The 22,316-nt window shown below is 51.6% G+C and overlaps 1 protein-coding gene and 1 pseudogene across 1 annotated transcript in view; one reads left to right on the forward strand and one right to left on the reverse strand.

Moving 5' to 3' along the window:
* Window positions 1–22,316, reverse strand: part of CAMKMT (calmodulin-lysine N-methyltransferase) — a 469,006-nt gene that overhangs the window by 335,428 nt on the left and 111,262 nt on the right. The window contains exon 3 of the mRNA XM_086927794.1: window positions 4,070–4,088. Within this exon, the coding sequence (XP_086783920.1) occupies window positions 4,070–4,088 (19 nt within the window). The remainder of the gene's footprint in view (window positions 1–4,069; window positions 4,089–22,316) is intronic.
* Window positions 4,694–6,552, forward strand: LOC147709220 (ubiquitin-conjugating enzyme E2Q-like protein 1 pseudogene; annotated as a pseudogene).

The following is a 22,316-nucleotide window of genomic DNA, read 5'->3' on the forward strand; positions in this document are numbered from 1 at the left end:
TGATGTGACATTGTGTGTATTTCTGGGACCATTTGCCCTGTACTTGCAAGTCCTGGAGATGACCTCCCCAGCCCTCCATGAACGCATCTGTTGTTAGAACGAAGTCCGGAGGAGTTTGTAAGAATGTGAGTCCTTGTTTTAAATAGTGCAGTTGCATCCACCATTGAAGAGCATCTACCATGCATGGTGTGACTTTGATGATGTCCTCGAAGGAACCTGTCGCTTGTTGCCACTGGAGATGTAGCTCCTCCTGTAGAGGCCGCATTTTGAGATGTACCAGTGGAATGAGATTTATGGCCGACAAACACATTCCCATAAGTGAAGCAAACAGGCGAACAGAAAGTGACTTTCTTTTTTACAGTTTTATGGCCAATGTCTGTAGACGGAGCAGTCTTTCTTGAGACAAGAATGCCTTGCATTGTTTCGTGTCCAGGCGAGCCCCTAGGAAAAGCAGGACTCTTTTCGGAAGAGTTTGAGATTTGCTTTCGTTAACAGTGAGACCTAGGGATGCAAAGAGATTGCGACACTCTGCTATGTCGTTCCGTACTCTGCACTTTGATGGACCTTTGACTAGCCAGTCGTCCAAGTATGGGAAAACCTGGATCCCTGACTAGCGTAGTGCTGCCGCTACCGGAGCCAGGCACTTCGTAAAGATCCTTGGAGCCGACTTGAGGCCAAATGGGAGTACTTTGAACTGATAATGGGCGCCAGCCACAGTGAAACGGAGATACCTTCGATGTTTTGGGTGAATTGGGATGTGAAAGTAAGCGTCTTCCATGTCCAAAGAGACCATAAAATCTCCCTTGTTTAGGCAACTTAGAATTTCTGAAAGAGTGACCATGCGGAAAGCCTGCTTCTTGAGATATCTGTTTAGATTGCGCAGGTCCAAGATCGGTCGCCATTCCCCTGATTTCTTTTTTATGAGGAAAAACCGGGAATAGAAGCCTTTCCACCTCTGATGAACTGGGACTTTTTCTATAGTGTTCTTGAGGAGCATTTAGTGAACTTCCTTGAACAATAAGTGAAGGCGAGGGGGAGGGGGACCCCTGTGTGGAGTTATTGGTGGTTTGGTAACAACCTCCAGGGTATGTGGAAAAGTGTGGCTCACTGGTTAGAGCAGGCAGACCCTAAAGCAGAGGTCAGACCCGGGACCAGGGTTCAATTCCCGACACAGCAGGGTCTTGAGCTCAAATGTCCATGGACTCGATAATTCTCGCTTCGGTGCCTGACCTAATCATTGGTTCACACTCTGCAACTCTGGGCATTAAGCTTGCTTAATCTCCACAACAGCCCCCCCCCGCGGCGGGATGCCTGGCTTTCACCTTGGGGATGCCCTGTAGGGGCTATCTCACAGGGAAAAGCCAGGACGGGTTCCCAAGGCAAGCGCGGAGATACCCCTTCGGGGATTGAATCAGGCGCTATATAAGAACATAATAATAATAATAATAATAATAATAATATGTCCATGTTGAACTAAGTCCAGCTCCCACTGATCGGATGTAATCCGCTGCCACTGTTTTTGAAAGGCATTTATCTTCGCGCCCACAGGGAGGGAAGGAAATAAGGTTGGCGCCCGGCTGATCTCACTGTTTTCTGCGAGTGTCTCGCCCCTGATTGTTTGTGTGCTTTCGTCCGCCTTGGCGAGAGAAACTAGCTGTTCCGGACTGGCGATAAGAAGACTGATAATTTTGCCGGTACTGAGGCTGATATTGTCTGCCTTGTTGGTAGTAACTTCCTCTAGAGGAGTATCCACGTCCTCTAGCACCTCTAAAAGATCCTCTCTTATATTGTAATGAACCTAGGGATCTTGCGGTGTCAGTGTCCGTCTTGATTGCTTGGAGAGCGTCGTCGATGTGTTTTCCAAATAGAGCCTCTCCGTCATAAGCCATGTCCAAGATTTTTAGTTGGACCTCGGGCCTAAAGGTAGTAGCCTTTAGTCAGCCCTGTCGTCTGAGAACTGCAGCTCCTGCCAGTTGTCTAAAGTTTGTATTTGCAATAACCAAAGCGCAGTCGATGGTTTCTGAAGCTGCACGTTCCCCCTCCATTAAGATCTTGCGTGCCTCTTTCCTTTTATCCTCTGGAACTAGATTAATCATAGCAGCCATCTCTGACCACATTTGGCGATCATAGGGCCCTATAATCGCCAAAGAATTTGCAGCTCTGATCGAGGCAGCAGCCATGGTGAAATTTTTTTTACCGATAAGGTCCAAATGACGCCCCTCCTTATCCGGTAGTGTTGTGATGGGGGTGTCTGGGTTTTTCGATCTTTGCTGCGCGGCCTGCGAGATGACTGAATCCGGCCGCGGGTGTCCAATGAGGCATGAAGGACTATTGAGAGGACATGATATTTTTTATCAATCCTTGGTAACACGGCCGGCACAGAAGCAGGATTTTTCATCGCTTTGACTCCTTCTTTCCAGATATAATCTATAATAGGAATGGCTCTTGACACCTTCCTAGTTTCCTCTTTAAAATCATGAAAAAACATTCTGTCTGTTCCACTGTCACCGGTAGTTGAAATCTAGTTGCAGCTCGCTGCATAAGATTATGGAAGCCACCTGTGTCTTCAGGTGGTGAGTCAGAAGGTTGTGGAGTTGTTGGAGGCGGCATGGGAATAACGTAAGTATCCCACGGATCTAACGGAGGATTATCTGGTACCTCGCCCTCCTCTACTTCTTCATCCGAAGAAGTATCCGGGGTGTGCGTAGGCACATCAGGTTGAGGTAGTTCCGTTACCGGAGACCTAGGTGGTGGAATCTCAGGTTGAGGAACCGGAACTGCAGGTTGGGGTGGAGGCACGACCTGCTGCGGCGGAAAACGTTGTTTATAGTCTGCCAGCATGGCCTGTAAATCCTGTATAAGGCTCGGTGGCAGATGGCTGGATTCCGAAGGACGAGATCGCCTTTGGTATTCTGTCTGATGAGGCACTACAATGTCCTCCTGATAGTAATGTTCTGAATAGTCTTCACCCTCCTCATCATCCTGGCACTTAATGTTTAATTCTGAAGGATGGTGAGCTATCCCAAAAGCTCCCTCATTGTCATCATCCTCAAAATCATCCTCCTCTTCATGAGCATAAGTCTCTAAGAGATGGGAGGGCGTAAGTGGCAAGATGTAAGCACCTTCTTGCCGCTGGTACGATATTAATTGAAAAGTTTTAGAAGAAAGTGGCGTAGAAAAAGCCTGTATAGCGGTTGGAGGCTTTGCTGTAGCAACAGCTATTAGTCTTGCTGGAGGGCCACCGTCGACGGACTCGACGTCGACGGGACTACCGTCGACGGAATCAACATCGACAGGACCACCGTCGACGGACTCGTCGTCGACTTCATTGATGGGCTCATCGTCGACTGACTTTGCTTCTTCGTTGACGAGACGCTCAGCGACGGTATCGTAAATGACTGTCGACGAGGGCTTCGATGGTGCCTTCGACGAGTGCTTCTTCGATGATGAGACTGTCGTCGACGGATCGTCGACGATGGTTCTTTTTGTCACAATGGAGATCCTAGTTTACAGGATAGGAGAGGGGAAGGCTGTGGTGGAAATCATAGCCGTAGACGAAGGAGCAGAAGATGAGATGGTAGTCACAGGTGAGGAGACAGAAGAGGTCTTACTCACAGTTTTCTTTGTAGATTTCTTGAGAGCTAGGGCTTCAGGGAGAGAAGATGAAGATCTCTGTGAAGAGCCCGAAGTGGAGTGGGAGGATTTAACATGCTTTCTCCCCTCACTTGGATAATCCCCCTGCGATCTAGCTCTCTTACTTGATGTTGAAGCTCTGTCTTCATCATCAGTTGAAGATGATTTGAGCCATAAGAGGACTCTGGCCTCCCTATCCCTCAAGGTCTTGGAAAGGAAGGTGCGGCAGATCTTACAATTTTTTGCCTCATGTTTTTGATGAAGGCAATAAATGCAGTCCTTATGTTGATCATCAACATGGACCCTTTTCTTGTGACATGTTCTGCAAGGTTTAAATAAAGCCTTTTTGTCAGACATCCTGAAGTAGAGAAGAAACTGAGTAGAGACTCAGGGAGACTCCCTTCCACATGACGTGCGGTGAAAATCTGAGGAGAACTGGCTCTGCAGAGAGGGTTCTAGAGGGTGCTGTGAGCTGATTGGTTGGAACAAAGACTTTGGTCTTTTTAGCATAATGAGGTAGATAGGCTACTACAATCTAGGCCTCAGGCCTTTCTCATAGAGCCTACTGCTGTAATTTACTTTTGGCACTGCTTTTTTATATACCGTGGGACTCCCACCTCGGCGACGGGGAATGATTCAGGCATGTGAATCTATGAAAGATACCCCAATACTGGATAACTAACAATGATACTGACCATGAGGCAAAAACACTGAAAGAAAAAATAAAATAAAAACACAGACAGTACCAGCAAATTATGGGCGCAGCAAGGAGGCGGAATCAGGCAGAGCACACACGGAGGAATGTGCTGACAGCGGTCTCGAACACCTCGCCGGAGGGGGCAGGTGGAGCGGAGCTGTGGGGAAAGCGTAGGCCTGAGACCAGGGTCAGAGGCCTCCCTCCTCCTAGAATGGCCCACAGCAGCTATGGTGAGGCCATCATAGTGGCCAAGGCCATGGGTACTTATGCTGCCCAGTTGTGACATTAGCAGATTTCATTTCTCCTCAGTTCACATCACAGCATCTATCTGTTCTTCTGGTTCAAAGTGATAGCGTGCCTTCAATGAATTATCAGTTCTCAAAGAAACATGTACCAGTGGTCACTGTAGGTGTGGATTGGACAAGTTTAAATTTACATTTGTTTAGAATTTGGGTCAGCACGTCAGCGTTGGGTTGGGTCTCACCAGTGCTTGAAATGGAAAAATAGAAGTGCAGGTACTCTGTACAAGAGTACCTGCTTGTTTCGCAGAAGTGCCAGTATTCTCCCTCTTAAAATAAAAACGTGCCGGTACTCAGTACCGGACAGTACCTGCCCATTTAAAGCACTGGGTCTCACCGATGCTGATGGATATTAAAGTGCTTTAAAACGTACATGCGCCTAAAACTGCTCTAAATATATTGAGCATAGTCCAAAATCTTGTTTCTCATGTTTCCTCTGACTTTCAATACATGAGAGTACAGTGCATGGCAAAACAAAATATCTAAGTAGTACGAAATTTGCTCCAGTGCTTCATTTGGGCGGGTGGGGATTATCACCACTAATTTTTGGGGCCTTTATTTTTCCTTATCAGGCATTTCACGAGAGTAAGAGAGGGAAAACACACAAAGGAGAAAGGAGGAAGAGAAATACTGACAAAACATCGAAAACGGAGAAGGAAGTGGCCTGCAGGAGGGAGTGACAGCTTGGCAGTAAATTGAAGAGGCCTGAGATGAATTCAAGACCTCGCAGCCTTGCTCTTTCGTGCGCTGACATTTAAAAGCACCGGCCGCGGGCTTCTGAGCACAGCTTGGGGAACCGGTACTTCTGTGACAGGAAGACCCAGAGTTTAAATTTCCATTGGTTCATATGAGGTACAGGATACAAAAGAAGACACTGGTGAAAGGGATTTATAAGGATCAGGGCTTTAAGTGGGCGGGGTCTCACCGGGTCTGAGCACCAGCAGTTTTTAGGTCGAAGGCCTAAAAGGCTGCGCTTGCGCAGTCTTAGTCCGGAGATTTAATGACTCTCAGTAGCGCAGAAGGTCCCGCCTCCCTGCCCCATCTCTCCTTCATTGGCTGGCTTCCTAAACGGAGGCCAGCCATTGGAGGAGAGATGTGTCACTCCAAACAAGCCCCGTCCTTTTCGGATTTGGGGACGTGATTTTTTGCATTCTTTAGCCCTGTGATGTCGTCCGTCACTCAGGACAGCAAACCACGCCCCCAATTCCGAAAAATTCTGAGCTGAGCGGCCACCATTTTTTTTGTGTGTTGTTGTGGTGAGGATCAGCGCAGCTGCCACTCCAGTTTTCATTTGTTTCTTGCTTACTTTGTGTCATAGTGTTACTTCCGAGTACGGCATTTTGCGTGTGTGCGTCTTAGATAACTACATCACGTGGACGCAGTATCTGCGGCGAACATGGCGGCTCTTCTGGCGCCTCGGAAGATGCTTTCCTAACTTAGGCCAAGGAGGGCTGCGCGCCCGCCGCCGGCGGCGCCTCCAAGACCCCCGCGCCCTGCCAGCTGCCCCGCCAGCACTGCACGCAGCCGGCGGCTGATGAAGGAGCTGCAGGACATCCGCAAGCTGAGCGAGCGCTTTATCACGGTGGAGCTGGTGGAGGACAGCCTCTTCCACTGGAACGTCAAGCTGCACCAGCTGGACAAAGACTCCACCCTGTGGCAGGACATGAAGGAGACGGGCACCGAGTTCATCCTGCTCAACCTCACCTTCCCGGACAACTTCCCCTTCTCGCCGCCCTTCATGCGGGTGCTCAGCCCGCGCCTGGAGAACGGCTACGTGCTGGACGGGGGCGCCATCTGCATGGAGCTGCTCACCCCCCGCGGCGGTCCAGCGCCTACACCGTGGAGGCCGTCATGAGGCAGTTCGCTGCCAGCCTGGTGAAAGGGAAGGTAAGGATGGCGAGGGCAGCGCGCGCCGGCCCCTAGGTTGCACTTCGCCGCTGCTGCCTCGCGCAGGGATGGTTTTAGTGCATGGCATACTCTACCCATTCTCCGTGGCAGCCTATTGAAAGGGCACGCTGGAGAATGCAGGGAGAGCACTGCCGCAGCCGTGAATGGGTAGACAAGACATCCAGGGAGGTCAACAGTCGTGGACGTGGTTACCAAGGTATAGTAGGTGCAGTGGAACCTGGGCCCATAACCCCGACAGGCCAATGAATCCCGAGAATGCTGCATTTTAGTACCCCAATAGCAGTCAGTGGGTCCATGTTCCTTGCTTGAACCAGAGCCGGTGGTATCCATGTTGTGCCACTGCCAGCAGGATAAAGACCGCTGGTGTACCACAGGGAATGGGTAGCAGACAGCGCTACCGAAGTGGCCTTTTCAAGTGCAGTTGTTCGTGTGCTGTGACAGTTGGTTTCGATTGGTTTCATTGGTTGTATCAATTGACCGACAGACTCTTCAGTAGTTTTTCCACAGGGCATACGTATTCAAAAGCCCAAACTCGTTCACAACCGAGTTCAGTCCAACCGGTGTGCTAACTGATTGACTGCCACCATCGCCAGTGAACCTCTCGTTAGTAGCGGGGGCCAGCCAAGGTGTTTGTGTGTGGGGGAGGGGTAGAGGTTACTAGCAGCAGCAAACCCAAGCTTGTTGAAAGTGCAGGTGAGAAGCTTCCAGCAGCCCCTCTGTCCAGAAAAGTGGGTTCATAACTCACGACAACGCCCCCCTGGACAGAGCGCTGCACTGTCATAGTCTGGTAAAGGGAGCTGGTAAAGCCAGCAGAGAAGGGTGGGGATAGCAGATCCAAACCTGGACGCTATAGGCACGAGAACCTCCTTGACAGGCAAACGTGAGGGTGTGGGGACACACTGAAATAATCTAGCCTCTTGCAGCCTCGTGTTTTTGCTTTGCACCTGGTCTGTGAGGAGAGTATGTTCGAACCCGCCTAGATTTGCTTCTCTTGGGTGTCAAGAGTCAAAAATACTCGGCAAATAAACACATTCTCAGTGAGATCTGAACGGCTGGCCGCACTGTGGACATTGGCTCTGGTCGGGCAGAATCTGGGATTCAGGGTGACAGTCCTCTCATCTGCACGTAAGCAATGGGGTACGTCTTGTTATTCCCGCATGTGGGAGCTGGTTGTGACTTGTCCGTGGGATGCAGGAGTGGGGCTCTCTCTGCATCGCAGAGCGTTGTCTGATAACAGGTGGAGGCGGAAGAACGTCCCTGCCCCAGAGAGGGCACAGCTGTCCCGAGTGCGGAGTCATGGAGGCTGGAGGCACACTGAAGAGGGGGAGGCAATTAGAAATGCTCTTCACGCTTCCAAATGTATACAGCAGGGGCGGGAGCTGCTTGAAAACAAAAGCCCAGGTCTCGGCTACACAGTTCCTCCCTGGCGCAAGGCTGAGCACCAAAGCAGAAACACGGAACGGCACCTCATAAAAGATCAAGCTGTCAGACGTGCACATGAGGTGAGGTCTGTCCAGTCGTCCTATCCGAAGTGGCACGCATAGTTATCAAGAATGACACATATCAGAAATGAACAATCACACAAGGTATCAGTGCTTCAAAGGATCATTGCTTTGTACATTGTGTTTTCAGTTTAAACCCCCCTTCTGGGGGACGTGGAAAAGATGGCGGGGTGAGCGGACGCTTCTTCCCGCAGCTCCTCCGACCTGACTAGGCCCGAGCCCTTTTTCGCTAGCTTCTCTCCCCCCGCTGAAGCTCAGCGGCTGAGAGACGGGTGGCGGAGACCCTGGGGCACACATTGATGCTACTTTGGCCCCGATCGCTCCGGCGGAAGCACGCTAAGAGACCGATAGCCGGACGGTGGAGCGCCTTGGAGGCGGAGCAGAGCGGGGCGCTGTCCGGGTGCCTCGGCTGGGGCCTGGTGCTGATGTCTAGCGATCTGGAGTGGAGCTCGCCCCGGTACTCGACGGGGATCGCCAGAGGGACAACTGCCGTGTGACATCGCTGAGCGAGGACCCCGCTATGTGATCGTGGTGGTGCTTGGACTTGCGATGGTGGCTTCTCACGTTGTGCGGGCCTCGGCCCCGTCGCCAGTTGGCGACAGTGCTTAGGATTGGAGCCAGGTTTACTGTTTCTCCTCTCTGGCTGGTCGGCCCTGGATAGAACTTTCCTCTGTATACCTGACTCTTAGGGTGGCCCTGGTGGCATCGCCGGGCCTGGACGATCTGCCCGGCCCCGCCCAACCGCCATCTTGTCTTCTCGGCGACGGTGACGCAGCTCTCCTCCAGTGTCGCCTGGGGTCGTCTCCTGCACCTCTGCCCTTGCACAGCTCTTCTTTCCTGCGGGACGCGACAGCCTGGGTTCCCCCCGCGGGGGCCTTTGTTGGGACTTTGGCTGGGCACCGGACGGCCCTCTGCGCTTGGACAGGCCCGCCATTTTGTCATCTGTGGCGCAGGGCCCCTGGTGTCCCCACCTTGGCGGGCGTTCCCCCTGGAGGTGCTCTGCCGAACGTTAGAGACTCATCGAGGGCCGGGCCTACTGCTGGTGGTCGGAGCTAGTGTTCCTGACTCGGTTGAGTGCGGCAGCTTGCGGGGCACGAATGTCCGGAAACCGAGGATCGAGGAAAGGGGACCGTACCCTGCCGGACATGCTTAGCAGGGCCCAGCAACAGCGAGACAGGGCGCAACCGTCTCCGAGCTCTTCCCGGGCTGCTGCGGACCCGACCGGGGGTGAGCCCCCCGTCACGAGGTCCTTCATGGAGGACCTGTTCAGCTCGCTTAAGGCGGACTTCCAGACGCTGAAGCAGGAGGTGGCCAGTGAAGTACGGGAGGTCCGCAGGGAGGTGGAGGGCCTCGGCGAAAGGATGGAGTCGGTGGCCCAACGTCGGGACGACGAGATTGTCCATTTGCAGCAGGACGTTCTCCGTCTCAGGGAGCAACATGTTGAACTCCAAGCCCATAACGAGGACCTGGAGAACAGGTCGAGGAGGAATAACATACGGGTACGGGGTGTGCCGTCCGCAGATGAGGGGACAGACCTGATGGGCTACCTGCAGGACCTGTTCCGGGAGATTCTGGGAGAGCCCGCGGACTTCCCGATCCGTATCAACTGGGCCCATAGGGTCGGCCGACAGCGACAGTCGGCGGCACCTCCGCCGGACATTTTGGCCTACCTCCCCGACTTCCCGGTGAAGGAGCGCATCATGTCCGAGGCCCTCAGAAAACAGCCATTGACATTCCGAGAACGACCTGTGGCGCTGTATCAGGACCTGTCTGCCATCACACTGCAGAAGCGTAGGTCCTTCAAGATTGCAACCGATTTCCTGCGAGAGCACGAGACACCGTACTCCTGGGGGCATCCCTTTCGCTTGATATTCCGTTGGAACGGGGTACTGCATCAGCAGCGCTCCTTGCAGGATGTCTGCGGTGTCCTGGGTCTCACGGCCACTGAGGAGGATGGAGCAACACCGACCTGGAGGTGCTCGGATAGAGGAGGACGGCGGCGGTCAGCGAGGAGGAGATCGGCGGCGATTGCTGGGCGACCTGACTCGCCCACCATCAGAGCGGACATGGCCAGCGCTCTGAGAGAAGCGGCCAGGGACTCGGCTGCCACGAATGGTGTGGCCTTGACGGCGTAGACTCACTCCGGGGGGAGATGGACATAGCTTCTTCGGTGCCAGGTTCGGGGGTCGGAGGGAGGGCCGGGGAAGGGCGGGGAGAGCGAGTGGCCGGACATCCACTTTTGGTACTTTCTGCAGACTTGTCCGTTTTGGGACTTGACTGGGACAATGGGTTGTTTGTGTATGAGTAGGAATTTGGCTAGTTGCCACTGGTTAGTTTGGGGTGGGGTGGGGAGTTGTTCAGGGGTTGGGAAGGAACCGTCCAGTATTTCATGTGTTAGCGCTTGGTCCTATTTTGCTTGTCCTGCGCTGCTGCCCTGCGCCCCTCCCCCGCCTATTGCCTGCCCGCGGCATAGCGTCTCCGGACCCTGGGAGGTATGTCGTCCCTGAAGGTGGTGACCCTTAATGTTAAGGGTCTGAATAACCCTGTGAAGCGCAGGGCGATTTTATCTCTGTTGGAGGGGACACAAGCTGATATATGCCTCCTGCAAGAAACCCACTTATTGTCCCGTGATTGTCACAGAATGCGCTCTGCCAAGTTCCCCACTCAGTTTTTCTCCTCTGCTGCGTCCAAGACCGCGGGGGTGGCTATTTTGCTATCGAGTTCCTTCAGGGGGGAGGTGTTGTACAAATTTGCCGAACAGAAGGGGAGGCTTTTGGCATACCGCCTCCGCCTGGGGGACACGTTGTTTACCATTGGTTCCTTATATAGCCCAAATGACCATCAAGAACGCTTTCTAGATTCGGTGCTGGTGGACGTGACTGCTTCCCCTGATCGTCATGTCATACTAGGGGGTGACTTAAATATAGTCTTTGATTCTGCACTAGATAGATCTGCGCAGCAATTCCCGCAGACCGGGGAACTTTCTCAGGCCGGGAAGGCCCGAATCACTGACATGGATTTGCATGATCTTTGGCGCACCCTCCACCCTACAGATAGGGACTATTCCTATTACTCGCATGCGCACCGGACCTACGCACGGTTAGACTACTTTTTGGTTAGTGGACCGATGCGTGCCGCTGCTACGGCAGCGGACATTGGGGTCCTGACACTGTCTGATCATGCGCCGGTCGTGGGCACGTTTGCGTGGCCGACGACCTCCCCCTCTCGGGGGGTGTGGCGCCTTCGGGACACCCTTCTGCACAAAAAAACGGTGGTAAAGCACATTGAGGAGGCGATCCGGGAATACCAGGCACACAACGATAACTTGGACACTTCCCTGGCGACACAGTGGGCGGCGCTGAAGGCGGTTCTCAGGGGGGAGTTCATCTCCATCTCCTCGGCAGAAAATAGGGAGCGGCAGCGCAAGAGGGAGGAGCTGACTTCCCAGGTCCAGGAACTGGAGCAGGTCCACCGCCGTACGGGAGCTCCGAGGGTGTGGAGGCAATTGAAGGCTGCCAGGAAGCTCCTGTCGGCACTGGACATGGACAGGGCGGAATACGCAGCGTTGCGTCTGAAACATGCATTTTACACAGGGGGGATAGGTGTGGCAAACTCTTGGCAAATAGGCTTCGTGTCGCGCACCAGCGTAACGTGGTGAAGGAACTCTTGGGTGCTGACGGGGTGGCGGTTTCTGGTGATGCGGCGGTTGCGGAAACTTTTTGTAGTTTCTATGAGGCGCTGTACGCCGGGGAGCCCCCTTCGTCGCGGGATGCCGCGGAATATCTGGAGTCCGTGACCCTTCCGGCGCTGGACCCCGCTCAGGCGGAATACCTTGAGCGTGACATCCACGTAGAGGAGGTGATTTCCGCGATAGCCAGACTTAAGCACGGGAAAGCTCCGGGCCCGGACGGTTACACGTCCCTGTTTTATAAAACCTTCTGCCCGGTTGTGGCCCCTATCCTCGCCCGGCTGTTTAACTCCTTCTCCGAATCAGGAGCCATCCCACCAGACCTCCTAAGAGCAACGGTCTCAGTGATCCCGAAGCCTGGAAAGGACCGGGCCTTATGCGGCTCATATAGGCCCATCTCTCTCCTGAATGTCGACCTCAAACTGTACACGGGGATTCTGGCATTCAGGCTGGCCCTGCACCTCCCGGGTCTGGTTGAGGCCGACCAAGTTGGCTTTGTGCCTGGTAGACAAACTGTCGACAATACTAAACGAGTGGCGCACATTCTGGAGAAGGCCTCGCGGATCCCAGGCGAGCGGATGCTGCTGGTGGTGGATGCTGAGAAAGCTTTCGACAGGGTTCACTGGCCTTACCTCGAGCAGGTGCTCAAGAAACTGGGCATCGGTGACAAATTCTGCTCGATGGTCTTGAATTGCTACAAGTACCCTTCGGCGATAGTGAGAGTCAATGGGTGCAGCTCCCGTAGCTTTGCGATCGAACGGGGCACTAGGCAGGGGTGCCCACTTTCCCCACTCCTCTTTGCTCTTTACATGGAGCCGTTTGCACAGAGGATCCGCCAAAACCCGGATGCGATCGGGATCAAGATGGGGCAGTATGTCCACACGGTCAGTCTTTATGCGGATGATGTCCTGTTGACCCTGAACGATCCCAGGAGGTCCCTTCCCGCTTGTATTCATGAACTGGACGCTTTTTCGCGAGTGGCCGGTTTTAAAATGAACATGGGCAAGTCGGTGGCTCTAGATGTGTCTCTGGCCGCGGATACCAGACGGGACCTCCATCGGCTCTTCCCCATGCAGTGGTCATCATCCCTGGTGCCATACCTGGGGATTCTACTGGCGCCTACGTTGCCAGAAATGGTAACAGCCAATTACGCCTCTCTTAGCAAGAAAATCAAGGAGGAGCTTGGCCGCTGGAGCAAAAGCCTGTTGTCCTGGCTCGGCAGGATTGCTGCGGTCAAGATGACGGTTTTGCCCCAGATTCTCTACCTTTTCCGAGCCTTGCCGCTCCAGCCTCCAGTGGGTTGGATCAGGCAGACGCAAGCTGACATCGCGCGCTTTGTCTGGCTAGGCCGCAAGCCGCGGATGAAGAGGGTTCTCTCCACGCTCGCCCCGGAGGCAGGGGGCCTCGGTATCCCGGACCTCCGTAAATATTTTCAGGCGGCGCAGTTGCGCTACCTTGTGGAGTGGAGCAGGTGGGAATCCGATAAGCACTGGCTCTTTCAAGACCAGGCGGTGGCGGGGCGTACCCTCCAGGAGGTTCCATTCTTGCGCCGTGTTCACCGACCCCCCAACCTCTATGCTTCCTTTGTCACGCGGGTTCCCCTGAGAGTGTGGGACGCAGTTTGTGAGGCTCGGGAACTCACCACGTTCCCTTCGCCTTTTACGCCGATAGCGGATAACCCCGATTTCTCCCCTGGGATGGAGCCAGGCGCGTTTTCCCACTGGAGGGCGGCGGGCTGCCGAGCGCTCTTCCAGATTTATGGGTCGGAGGGGGTGGTCCCCTTTCAGCAACTTCAACAGGAGTTCCAACTGCCGGAGTCAGATAGATTGCGATATATGCAGGTCCGGCACTGGGCGCTTCAACCCCAGGTGCGGGACACTGCTGATCGTCAGATAACACCATATGAGCGGTGGTTGGTGACCCGCGCCTCCGATGCTAAACTGATCACCGATCTATATAAATTCTTGCAACCCCCTCCGTTTCACTACTATAACCCAGGCAGGGAACGATGGAACAGGGAATTGGGTAGGACACTTAGCCACAAGGAATGGGACCAAATTGCACACCGTGCGAGACACTCGGCATATCACACTGGCCTCACCGAAACATTCACCAAGGTGTCCACATACTGGTACTACACCCCGGAGAGACTGCACGAGATGAACAGGCATATCGAGAGGGAGTGCTGGAGAGGTTGTGGTCAGGTGGGGACCCTTTCACATATTCTTTGGGATTGTCCCTTGTTGTCAGCTTATTGGAAGGAGGTTCTTGATGAGATTGATGTGCATTTTGAAATCGAATTACCGCGCTTCCCGGCGTATGTATTGCTGGGCCTTCCTAATGGTCTGATGTACCCGCTGAAGTCCCGCAGGGGTAGGCAAATCGCGATAGCGCTGGGCTCAGCGGTTCAGAACATCCTGATCCACTGGCGCACCACCACGGTCCCCTCCATCACAGGCTGGTTGCACAGGCTCTGGCATGTGCTGGGCATGGAAAAGTTATCACTCATGGTAGCGGGGGATGTGGACCAATTTGATGAGCTATGGCAACCCTTTCACGCGCTTTTAACTACGGAATTTAGGGAACTCACCTGCCCGAGGTACCTCAGGCTTCTAAGATTGACACCACCGGTGATTTCAGCTGACTAGGGAGGCAACAGGGCTAGGCTCCTGGGGGGAGGGGGGCGTAGTGGGGGGGCAGGTAGTGCTATTAGCGGAATATTGGACGGGGGGGTGGGAGGGAGTTGGGGTGAATTGGGGTGTTTGGGGGAGGGGTTCTGGGAGATGGTGGGTTGGTTTTCTTTGTGTTATTGTTTTTCTTTTCTTGCTCAAACTGATGGTGTGGATAATGCTCAGATTGATGGTGTTGCTTATATTTAGCCTTTCTCATTTGCTGTTATTTCCTTTGCCACAGCGGACTGGTCCACCATCACGCTCATAGATCATGCTTAACTTCTTTCACTCGAATGTATGTAACCCTAACCTCCTGTCCCCTCCCCCTATGTTTTTGTCTTAATAAAATGCTTTAAACCTAAACCCCCCTTCTGTTATGTTTGCATGCAGTGCTGTCCTGGGCACTGTACCAGCCTCTGCCCTGTTAGCGCCTGTGTCCTTATTGGGCTGGCTCCCTCATTCCTCGCCGCGCGGCACTGCGGATGTTCCTGACTCACCACCCTCCTCTTCGTTCCTCCATTATCATTCAAAGTCAGGACAGGGCCCTCTGTGCAGTCCTAGTCATTCCGTGCCCCAGCAAGACATAGTGTCACCCATGTATCAGAACAGTACACAAGAGCATTTTACAGAAGTAAATGAAATAAATACACATGGTTCTTTTATAAGGATCACACCGTCGCATATGCTTTTGAAGCTGCTGCCTGTGCTCTGATGTGGCTGAGGTGTCTCTGCCCTTATTACTGTGTGCAACCTTCTGTGCACGGACTATATAGGACAGAGACTTCTGGGTAGTGCCTTTTAATCACAGGGCGGTGTTACTGTCTTCTGCGTCTGTGTGTGTGTCAGGACGTCTGCATGCATCTGTGCTCATGTGCTGTTCCGCTGGTCACCTGGGCGCCTGTCGATGGAATGCCCGCCATTGCTGCAGCGCACCACAGCTAGACGTGCACTGGTCCCTACTCGTCACTCTGTCACCCTGTTGTCACTGTCTCATCTTTCCTGCCCGCGTTGTCCATTCACCACAGGCAGCGTTTTATTTTCAAACCACAGAATCCATAAAGCTCCTTTCCACACCCGTCACTACCATCAAAGAGTAACGTTATGCCAGTGGTGTAACGAAACTTGAGGGGGCCCCCTTGCAAAGTACATGCAGGGAGCCCCCTCCATGGTTCGGGGACAGTCCGGAGCTCTCAGATCAGGGACCCCTCCTCCCAAGCTCAGCATTATTAAAGTTAGAGCTATTGGCATTGCTCATGACATTTTTTTTCATTTTTTTTATTTTTAAAACATAAATAAATGGTATTGTCATTGACAATGGCAATAGGTGAGCATTACAGAGTAGTAGAGCGTATTCGCGGACACAGAGCCACACACACAAACACAGACAGAGCCGCGCACACACACACACACAGACAAAGCCACGTACACACACACACAGAGGCTCTGTCTGTGTGTGTGGCTCTGTGTCCGGGAATACTCTCTACTACTGTCTAATGCTCTCCTATTGCCATTGTAAATGACAATACCATTTATTTATGTTTTTAAAAAAAAGAAAATGAGAAAAAGATCAAAGAGCTAACCATGGGTGTCTGGTCGTGCAAAATCATGGCAAAGTCAAAAGTTAAGGCTAACCACAATGGGTCACGGTTCAGCTACACAAGCTGGTTGGGCCCAGTTTTGGATAGCCTTCGGACTTAAAAGAAATTGTGTGGAAAAGTTCAAAGTAAAGTTCAGTGCGGCAAGGCAGCTGGGGATGAGGGGTGTCTGAGGAGAAGGATTCATCTTCGGGGAGCCGCTGGACGGAGTTGCAGTGAAGATTTCTACTTTTGGATTTGCCTTTTTTTTTTACGTCAAAAAGCTCCGGTGGGACGAAGCTGCAGGCTGTAGCCGACGAAGGCTCCACAAGGCTGGATACTCTTTCCGTGAGGTCCAGCTGAGCAGGATTTGTTGCTGAGGAGATGAAAATGGTGGGAGCTAACACAAAGTCAGGCCGACCAGCGATGCACCAAGGGTGGATTGGTGAGCAGGTAGGTCCTGGAAACCTGTTGACTTTGTGGCAACTTTTAGATGAAATCCCAAGTATTAGATTTTGGCAGGCGAAGCACCTTTAGCACCACTTTTAAGGATCCAGTACTGGTTGGGCACTGCATGGGGAGGCCAGGACTCACTCCAAGCAGAGGCCAGGTGCAAGGTTCAAGGTTTCTGGAGCTTGTTAGGTCCCTGTAGCTCACACAGGAGGCCAGCCAAATAGTCATTGGAGTCGTTCTGGTGGGCCTGGGATCAAGCAGCAAGGCAAGCCTCAAGCAGCAGGGCAGACATCTGGTAGCAGTAGGGAAGTTCTCTGAGGTACAAAGCAGTTCTAAAGCAGCAGGTCAGTCATCTGAAGTCCAAGGTAGTCTTTCTGAGGGTCCTCCACAGGTCCACGAGAGTACTGAAGAGTGGGTCTGAGGGTCCAATATTTATACCTGGAGCTAGCCTTGGAAGTGGGGGAAACTTTTAGGCTACTCCCACATCTGGTTCTGGAAATGCCCTTCCTTCCCCTGCCCAGGCTTCAACTGGTCGAAGGTGATAATAGAGTGATATCAGGATCCTTTGTGAATGTGCTGGAGGCAGCCCTTTAAAATGTAAGTGGGATGGGGAACAGCTCTGACCCACCCATCCTCCGTCCGTAGTTATAAATGGGTTCTCTAGTTGGCAGAGGAATGCACCGTGTCCAAGTAGGGACCCATCCTTCTAGTCAGGGTAAGGAGATTACAACTCTAAATTAACCCCTGCTCACTGCCTTGGTAGCTTGGCACGAGCAGTCAGGCTTATTTTTGAGGCAATGTGCAAGGCATATACACATAACACATAGTAATACAGTGACAACACTACAAAAGACACTCCACAAGTTTTAGAAAAAGATCCAATATTTATATGTGTAAAACAAGACCAAAACGATAAAAATCCAACATACTGTAATCAAAATATGAATATTGCAAAAATAGACTTAAAATACAGTACCTTGAAGTCAATAGCTCCGTTAGGGCTATCACGGTGTCGTGAATAAACAATCCAAAAGTCCGACCGTGGCGTCGCGGACCAGCTCCAGTGTTAGGAAGACCCACAAATATTACCTTGGAAGTGCACGGCGTCGTGGACCTTGCAAAGAGATCCGAAGATGTGGCATCAGCAGGCGTCAGCTTTGGAGGTCGGTGCAGAGCCGTAGGGCCCTTCATGTCACACGTGTTGCAGATCGAACTCCGTGAGGTTGAAGTCAGGCACACCGGCGTCGGGGATGTGGTGCAGAGTGGAGCAGTGCAGTGTGCAGTGCCCTGAGGTTGTCGTGCAGGCAGAGGTTTGGTGATGGCGTCCAGCAGTGTCGATGAGACCAGGGCTTTGGTGTGAAGTAGCGAGGTGCTCGCCACCGTGCTGACAGGTGCAAGCAGCAGCGTCATCGTTGCTGATGTGATGTCGTCGATAGACGATCTAGAGTTAATGGTGCCGGCGACAGTGGGCGAAGGCTGCAGTGTGGGATGAGGTGGTGCGTTGAGTACCTTACGAGTGATGACCCCAGGTCATGGTGCAGGCAGCGGCGTCAAATTCCGCATGGAGCCGCATCATCAGGGATACCGGGGCAGCAATGTGAAGAGAGGCAGTGCGGAAGTGCGGTGCTCTCAGGGTCCGCTTCCCTGAGATCAAAGTTGCGGTGTGAGGTGGGACGGTGCTCTCTGCGGTGCCCACTGGTCACAGAGCTAGCAACGGCGTTGTTGGAGGTGGGTTGCTTTTTCTTTTGTTGCAGCACAAAACACAGTTACCAGTGCTGGTAGCAGATTATCTTTAAGTCTTTGCTGTCTTAAGACTTCTTGAACAGGGGACAAGCTCTACCTCAAGCCCATGGAGAAACTTAGGAAAATAAGTTGCAGAAAGTCCGGTCCAGTCCTTTCACTACCCAAGACAGAAGCAGCCACTGCAGGCCAACACAGCAAAGCACACAGAAAATTGGTAGTTCCTCCTGAAAGCTTCTCAGGCTCTTCTTCTTAGTAGGTTCCTTAGTTCAAATGAGGTCTTAAGTTCTGGGGTCAGGTCCCCAATATTTATACTACTTTTCCCTTTGAAATGTTGGGCAGTAAGCCCATTTTGCTCAGTAGAAACCAGTTCTGTCCTCTCTAGTCCAGCTTCACCACAGGCAGTTGAGACAGCATTATGCTGAGCGGACACAGCCTATTAAGGTGCTAGTGACAACACCTCCCACCACTTTAAATGCAGAAAGGTCTATACAGCCTGACTATGAGTCACCAAGGAAAGGCAGGACACACTTCAAACCCCTTGTGACTATCTAGTGTGAATGCACATCCCCAGCACCTGTCACTCCAAAACCGGTGAATACACAAACAGGCAGAGGCACACATGATGTTTAAGTAAGAAAATGCCCACTTTCTAAAAGTGACATTTTCGCATGCACAATTTAAAAAAACACCTTTACTAAAAGATGTGTTATTAAATTCTGAGTTCAGAGAGCATAAACTCCAAATCTCTGTCTTGTTTCAATGGAAAGTTACACTTGTATGATGTTACAAGGCAGCTCCCATGTTAACCTATGGGACAGACAGCCTTTCAATCGTGAAAAACAAAATACACAGTATTTCACTATCAGGACATGTAACACACACCAGTACATGTCCCACCTTTCATATACACTGCACCCTGCCCACAAGGCTACCTTGGGCCTACCTGAAGGGTGCCTTACATAAGGCCTTGAAAAATCCCAAAAATGTTACTAGACCTGCAGGTCTAGTGACTTAAATATTCTACTCAATCTAATTATAATGCTCTTGACCCATAAACTGGTTTCAAATTATGTGATCCTGGGCAAGTATTGTAATTCACTGAGATGCCATTTTCTTCTTTATCACATATGAGAGCACCTTTTAAATATGCAAGTTCAGCAGGCCTGCTGTACAGAAAACTAGTTTGTTTGATTTAATCGACTAAACATTAGCTCCATATAGAATACAAATGTAGCCACATATAGGATACACTTGACTGCAGACGTGCCTCTTAGTTCGTTAATTGCATTGTCATCAGTGCTGTGCAGGAATGTTTCTCACACCATTTTTAAAACCCATCACTTTTAATAAATACATAACTAAAGCATAAAGTAGCAGCCCACTGTCATTTGCAATCAGCAGATTTTACATTGAAACGGCAATAGAATTTGTCACTGACATGTGGTTTTAAAACTATATAGTGTACAATGTTTTGAAATAAAGTTTCCGCAAATATTTGTCATTTGCACATCACCAAGTGTCCTGACTTCTTTTGCCCCAATTTAAATCTTTGTTTGCATCACACTTCTAAATTTAAAAAAAGGTTATTTCATAAATCCTGATATACTTGTACTGTTCATTTATAAGCTGTTTAAATGTTGTGTTAGAGAAAAAAGGGACATTTTACTGCATTTTGTTCCACAATTATTGTCAGATAGCTCACTTGACAAAAAGCAATAACTATAATAAGAGAAAGAAAAGTAAAATCATTTGCCAGGAACACATGAGCAACAATTAGTAAAAAGATTTGAATTTGAATTCAAAATTATTTATAAAGCGCACGTACACCAGCGGTTTCATGGCGCTACAACTAACAGAGGTCTGGGCGAAGGAGCTGGAGCTGAGAAAAGGAAAAACAAACTGCTAATGGACTAATTGAAGGATTTGGTGAACAGATGAGCTTTGAGCTGCTTCCGGAATTGTGGATACAGGGTTAAGGCTCTGAGCTCAAGAGGCAGGGAGTTCCAGAGGAGCGGGGCAAGGGTCGCAAATTTCGAGCCTCCCCATTTCTTTCTCCGGAACCGTGGGACTGTGAGAAGGGACTGAGTAGATGAACGCAGTTCCCTGGAGGGAACATAGGGGGTGATCTCAGATGAGATGAAAGCCGGTGCCGTGCCCAGTCGTGCTTTAAAGGTGATGGAAGCGAGCTTAAACTGGACACGGGCACGAACAGGGAGCCAATGTAAAGACTTTAGGAGGGGAGTGATGTGGTGAGACTTTGGGAGCTTGAACACCAGGCGTGCCGCCTGGTTTTGGATCTGCTGCAGACGCCGTAGACTATATGCAGGTATACCTGCATATAGGGCGTTGCATTAATCCAGGCGGGAGACGACCATAGCCAGGGTGATCAATTTCAGAGCATCAAAGAAAAAAAAACGGGACACCTTGCGTATAGTGCGCAGTGAAAGAAAGGAAGAAGAAACCACAGAACTAACCTGGGAGTGAAGGGTGAGTTGAGAGTTGAGTTTAATGCCTAATGTTTTGACTGAGGTAGAGGGAACAGGTGGAGAGCCTAGGGAGGGGGGCCAAAATAAAGAGGACCAGGGGCTGGATGAACCACCCGTCAACACCAGCTCGGTCTTGTCTGGGTTGAGTTTCAGATGGTTGTGGTTCATCCAGTCCCGGATTTGGATCATGATAGATTGGAAATTAAGGACAGAAGTGGGGGAAGAAGACAGATTGAAGACAAGTTGGAGGTCGTCCGCATAATTAAATACGGCGACCTCCATTTGCTGCAGTGAAAAGATAAGAGGGGCAATATAAAGATTAAACAAAAGAGGGGAAAGGGAGGAGCCTTGGCGAACCCCGCACTGAACTTTCCGAAAGTCCGCAGTAAAGTCACCCAGGCGAACTGCCTGGGTGCGGTCCCTCAGGAAGGAGGATAACCAAACCAGCGCGGTGCCCCCGATCCCCGCCGCCTTGACACGGGAAAGCAAGATGGTATGATCCACCGTGTCAAAAGCGGCTGAGAGATCGAGGAGGACCAAGGCCTGGGGCTGGTTGGTGTCCATTCCCTCCCAGAGGTTGTCAAGGACCGAGAGGACTACGGACTCCGTAGAGTGTGCGGGGCGAAACCCGGCCTGGCGGGGGGCAAGAGCCCCGTACTTCTCCACAAAAGAGCTCAGAGCGCAGGTGACATGGCGCTCGAGCACTTTCGCCAGGAACGGCAGGAGGGAGATGGGGCGAAAATTGGCGGGGATTGAGGGGTCCGCGCCCGGCTTTTTCAAGATGGGAACAATGACTGCTAATTTGAGTGGATTAGGTACCACGCCCTGGGAAAGAGAGCTATTGAGGAGGTGAAGGGGGGGGGTCTGGGCAAGTGGTAAAGATGTGACGGAGAATATGAGCAGGGCAGGGATCTAACGGGGAGCCGGATTTGAAAAGGGGAATTATGGAAGTCAGAGATTCCTTAGTCAGAGGGGGGAGGGTGGTGAGTTGTCCCTTGGGAGGGGGACACTGGGGATCCACAAAAGTAGGGGAGGGGGGAGGGATGTTGGCTTTAATGGTGGCTATTTTCTGAATGAAAAAGTTATTGAGGGAGTGACAGAGTTCCTGGGAGGGGGTGGGCTTTAGAGAGGTTCTGTCCGAAAACGCCAGGTTATGCACAATGGAGAAAATTTCCTTCGATTGGTTCTCGGCTGCGAGGATTTTGGAGGAGAAATAGGTAGTTTTAGCCTCCAGGATATCCTTTTTGTATTGAGTCAGGATGTTAATGAACTCCAATCGCAATGAGGGGCAATAGTTTCTCCTCCAGGCTCGCTCCGCTCGACGTACCGCTAGTTTGGTGGCCTTGAGATCTTCGTTGAACCACTGATTGGCATCCTTCTCTCGCTTAGAGGTGACCCGTTTCAGAGGGGCAATAGAGTCGCAGCCTGAGGAGAGCCACTGTTCAATGGCCGTGACCTGGGAAAGGGTGGATAGACCTTGTAAGGAGGGGAGGGATAAACTGATATTTGACCTCTGTCCTTGAGCAGTTGACAAATGTGTCAAGAAAAAAACAAGATTTAAAGGTGTCTTAATTACTCATTCAGTTTCTGAATGAACAGAACACATGTTTTATCCAGCTTAAGCTTACTCCCCAGCAGGGAGGAGTAAGTGCTAAAAATAG

Source organism: Lissotriton vulgaris, chromosome 6 (assembly GCF_964263255.1).
Source record: "Lissotriton vulgaris chromosome 6, aLisVul1.2, whole genome shotgun sequence".
Classification (NCBI taxonomy): Eukaryota; Metazoa; Chordata; class Amphibia; order Caudata; family Salamandridae; genus Lissotriton; species Lissotriton vulgaris.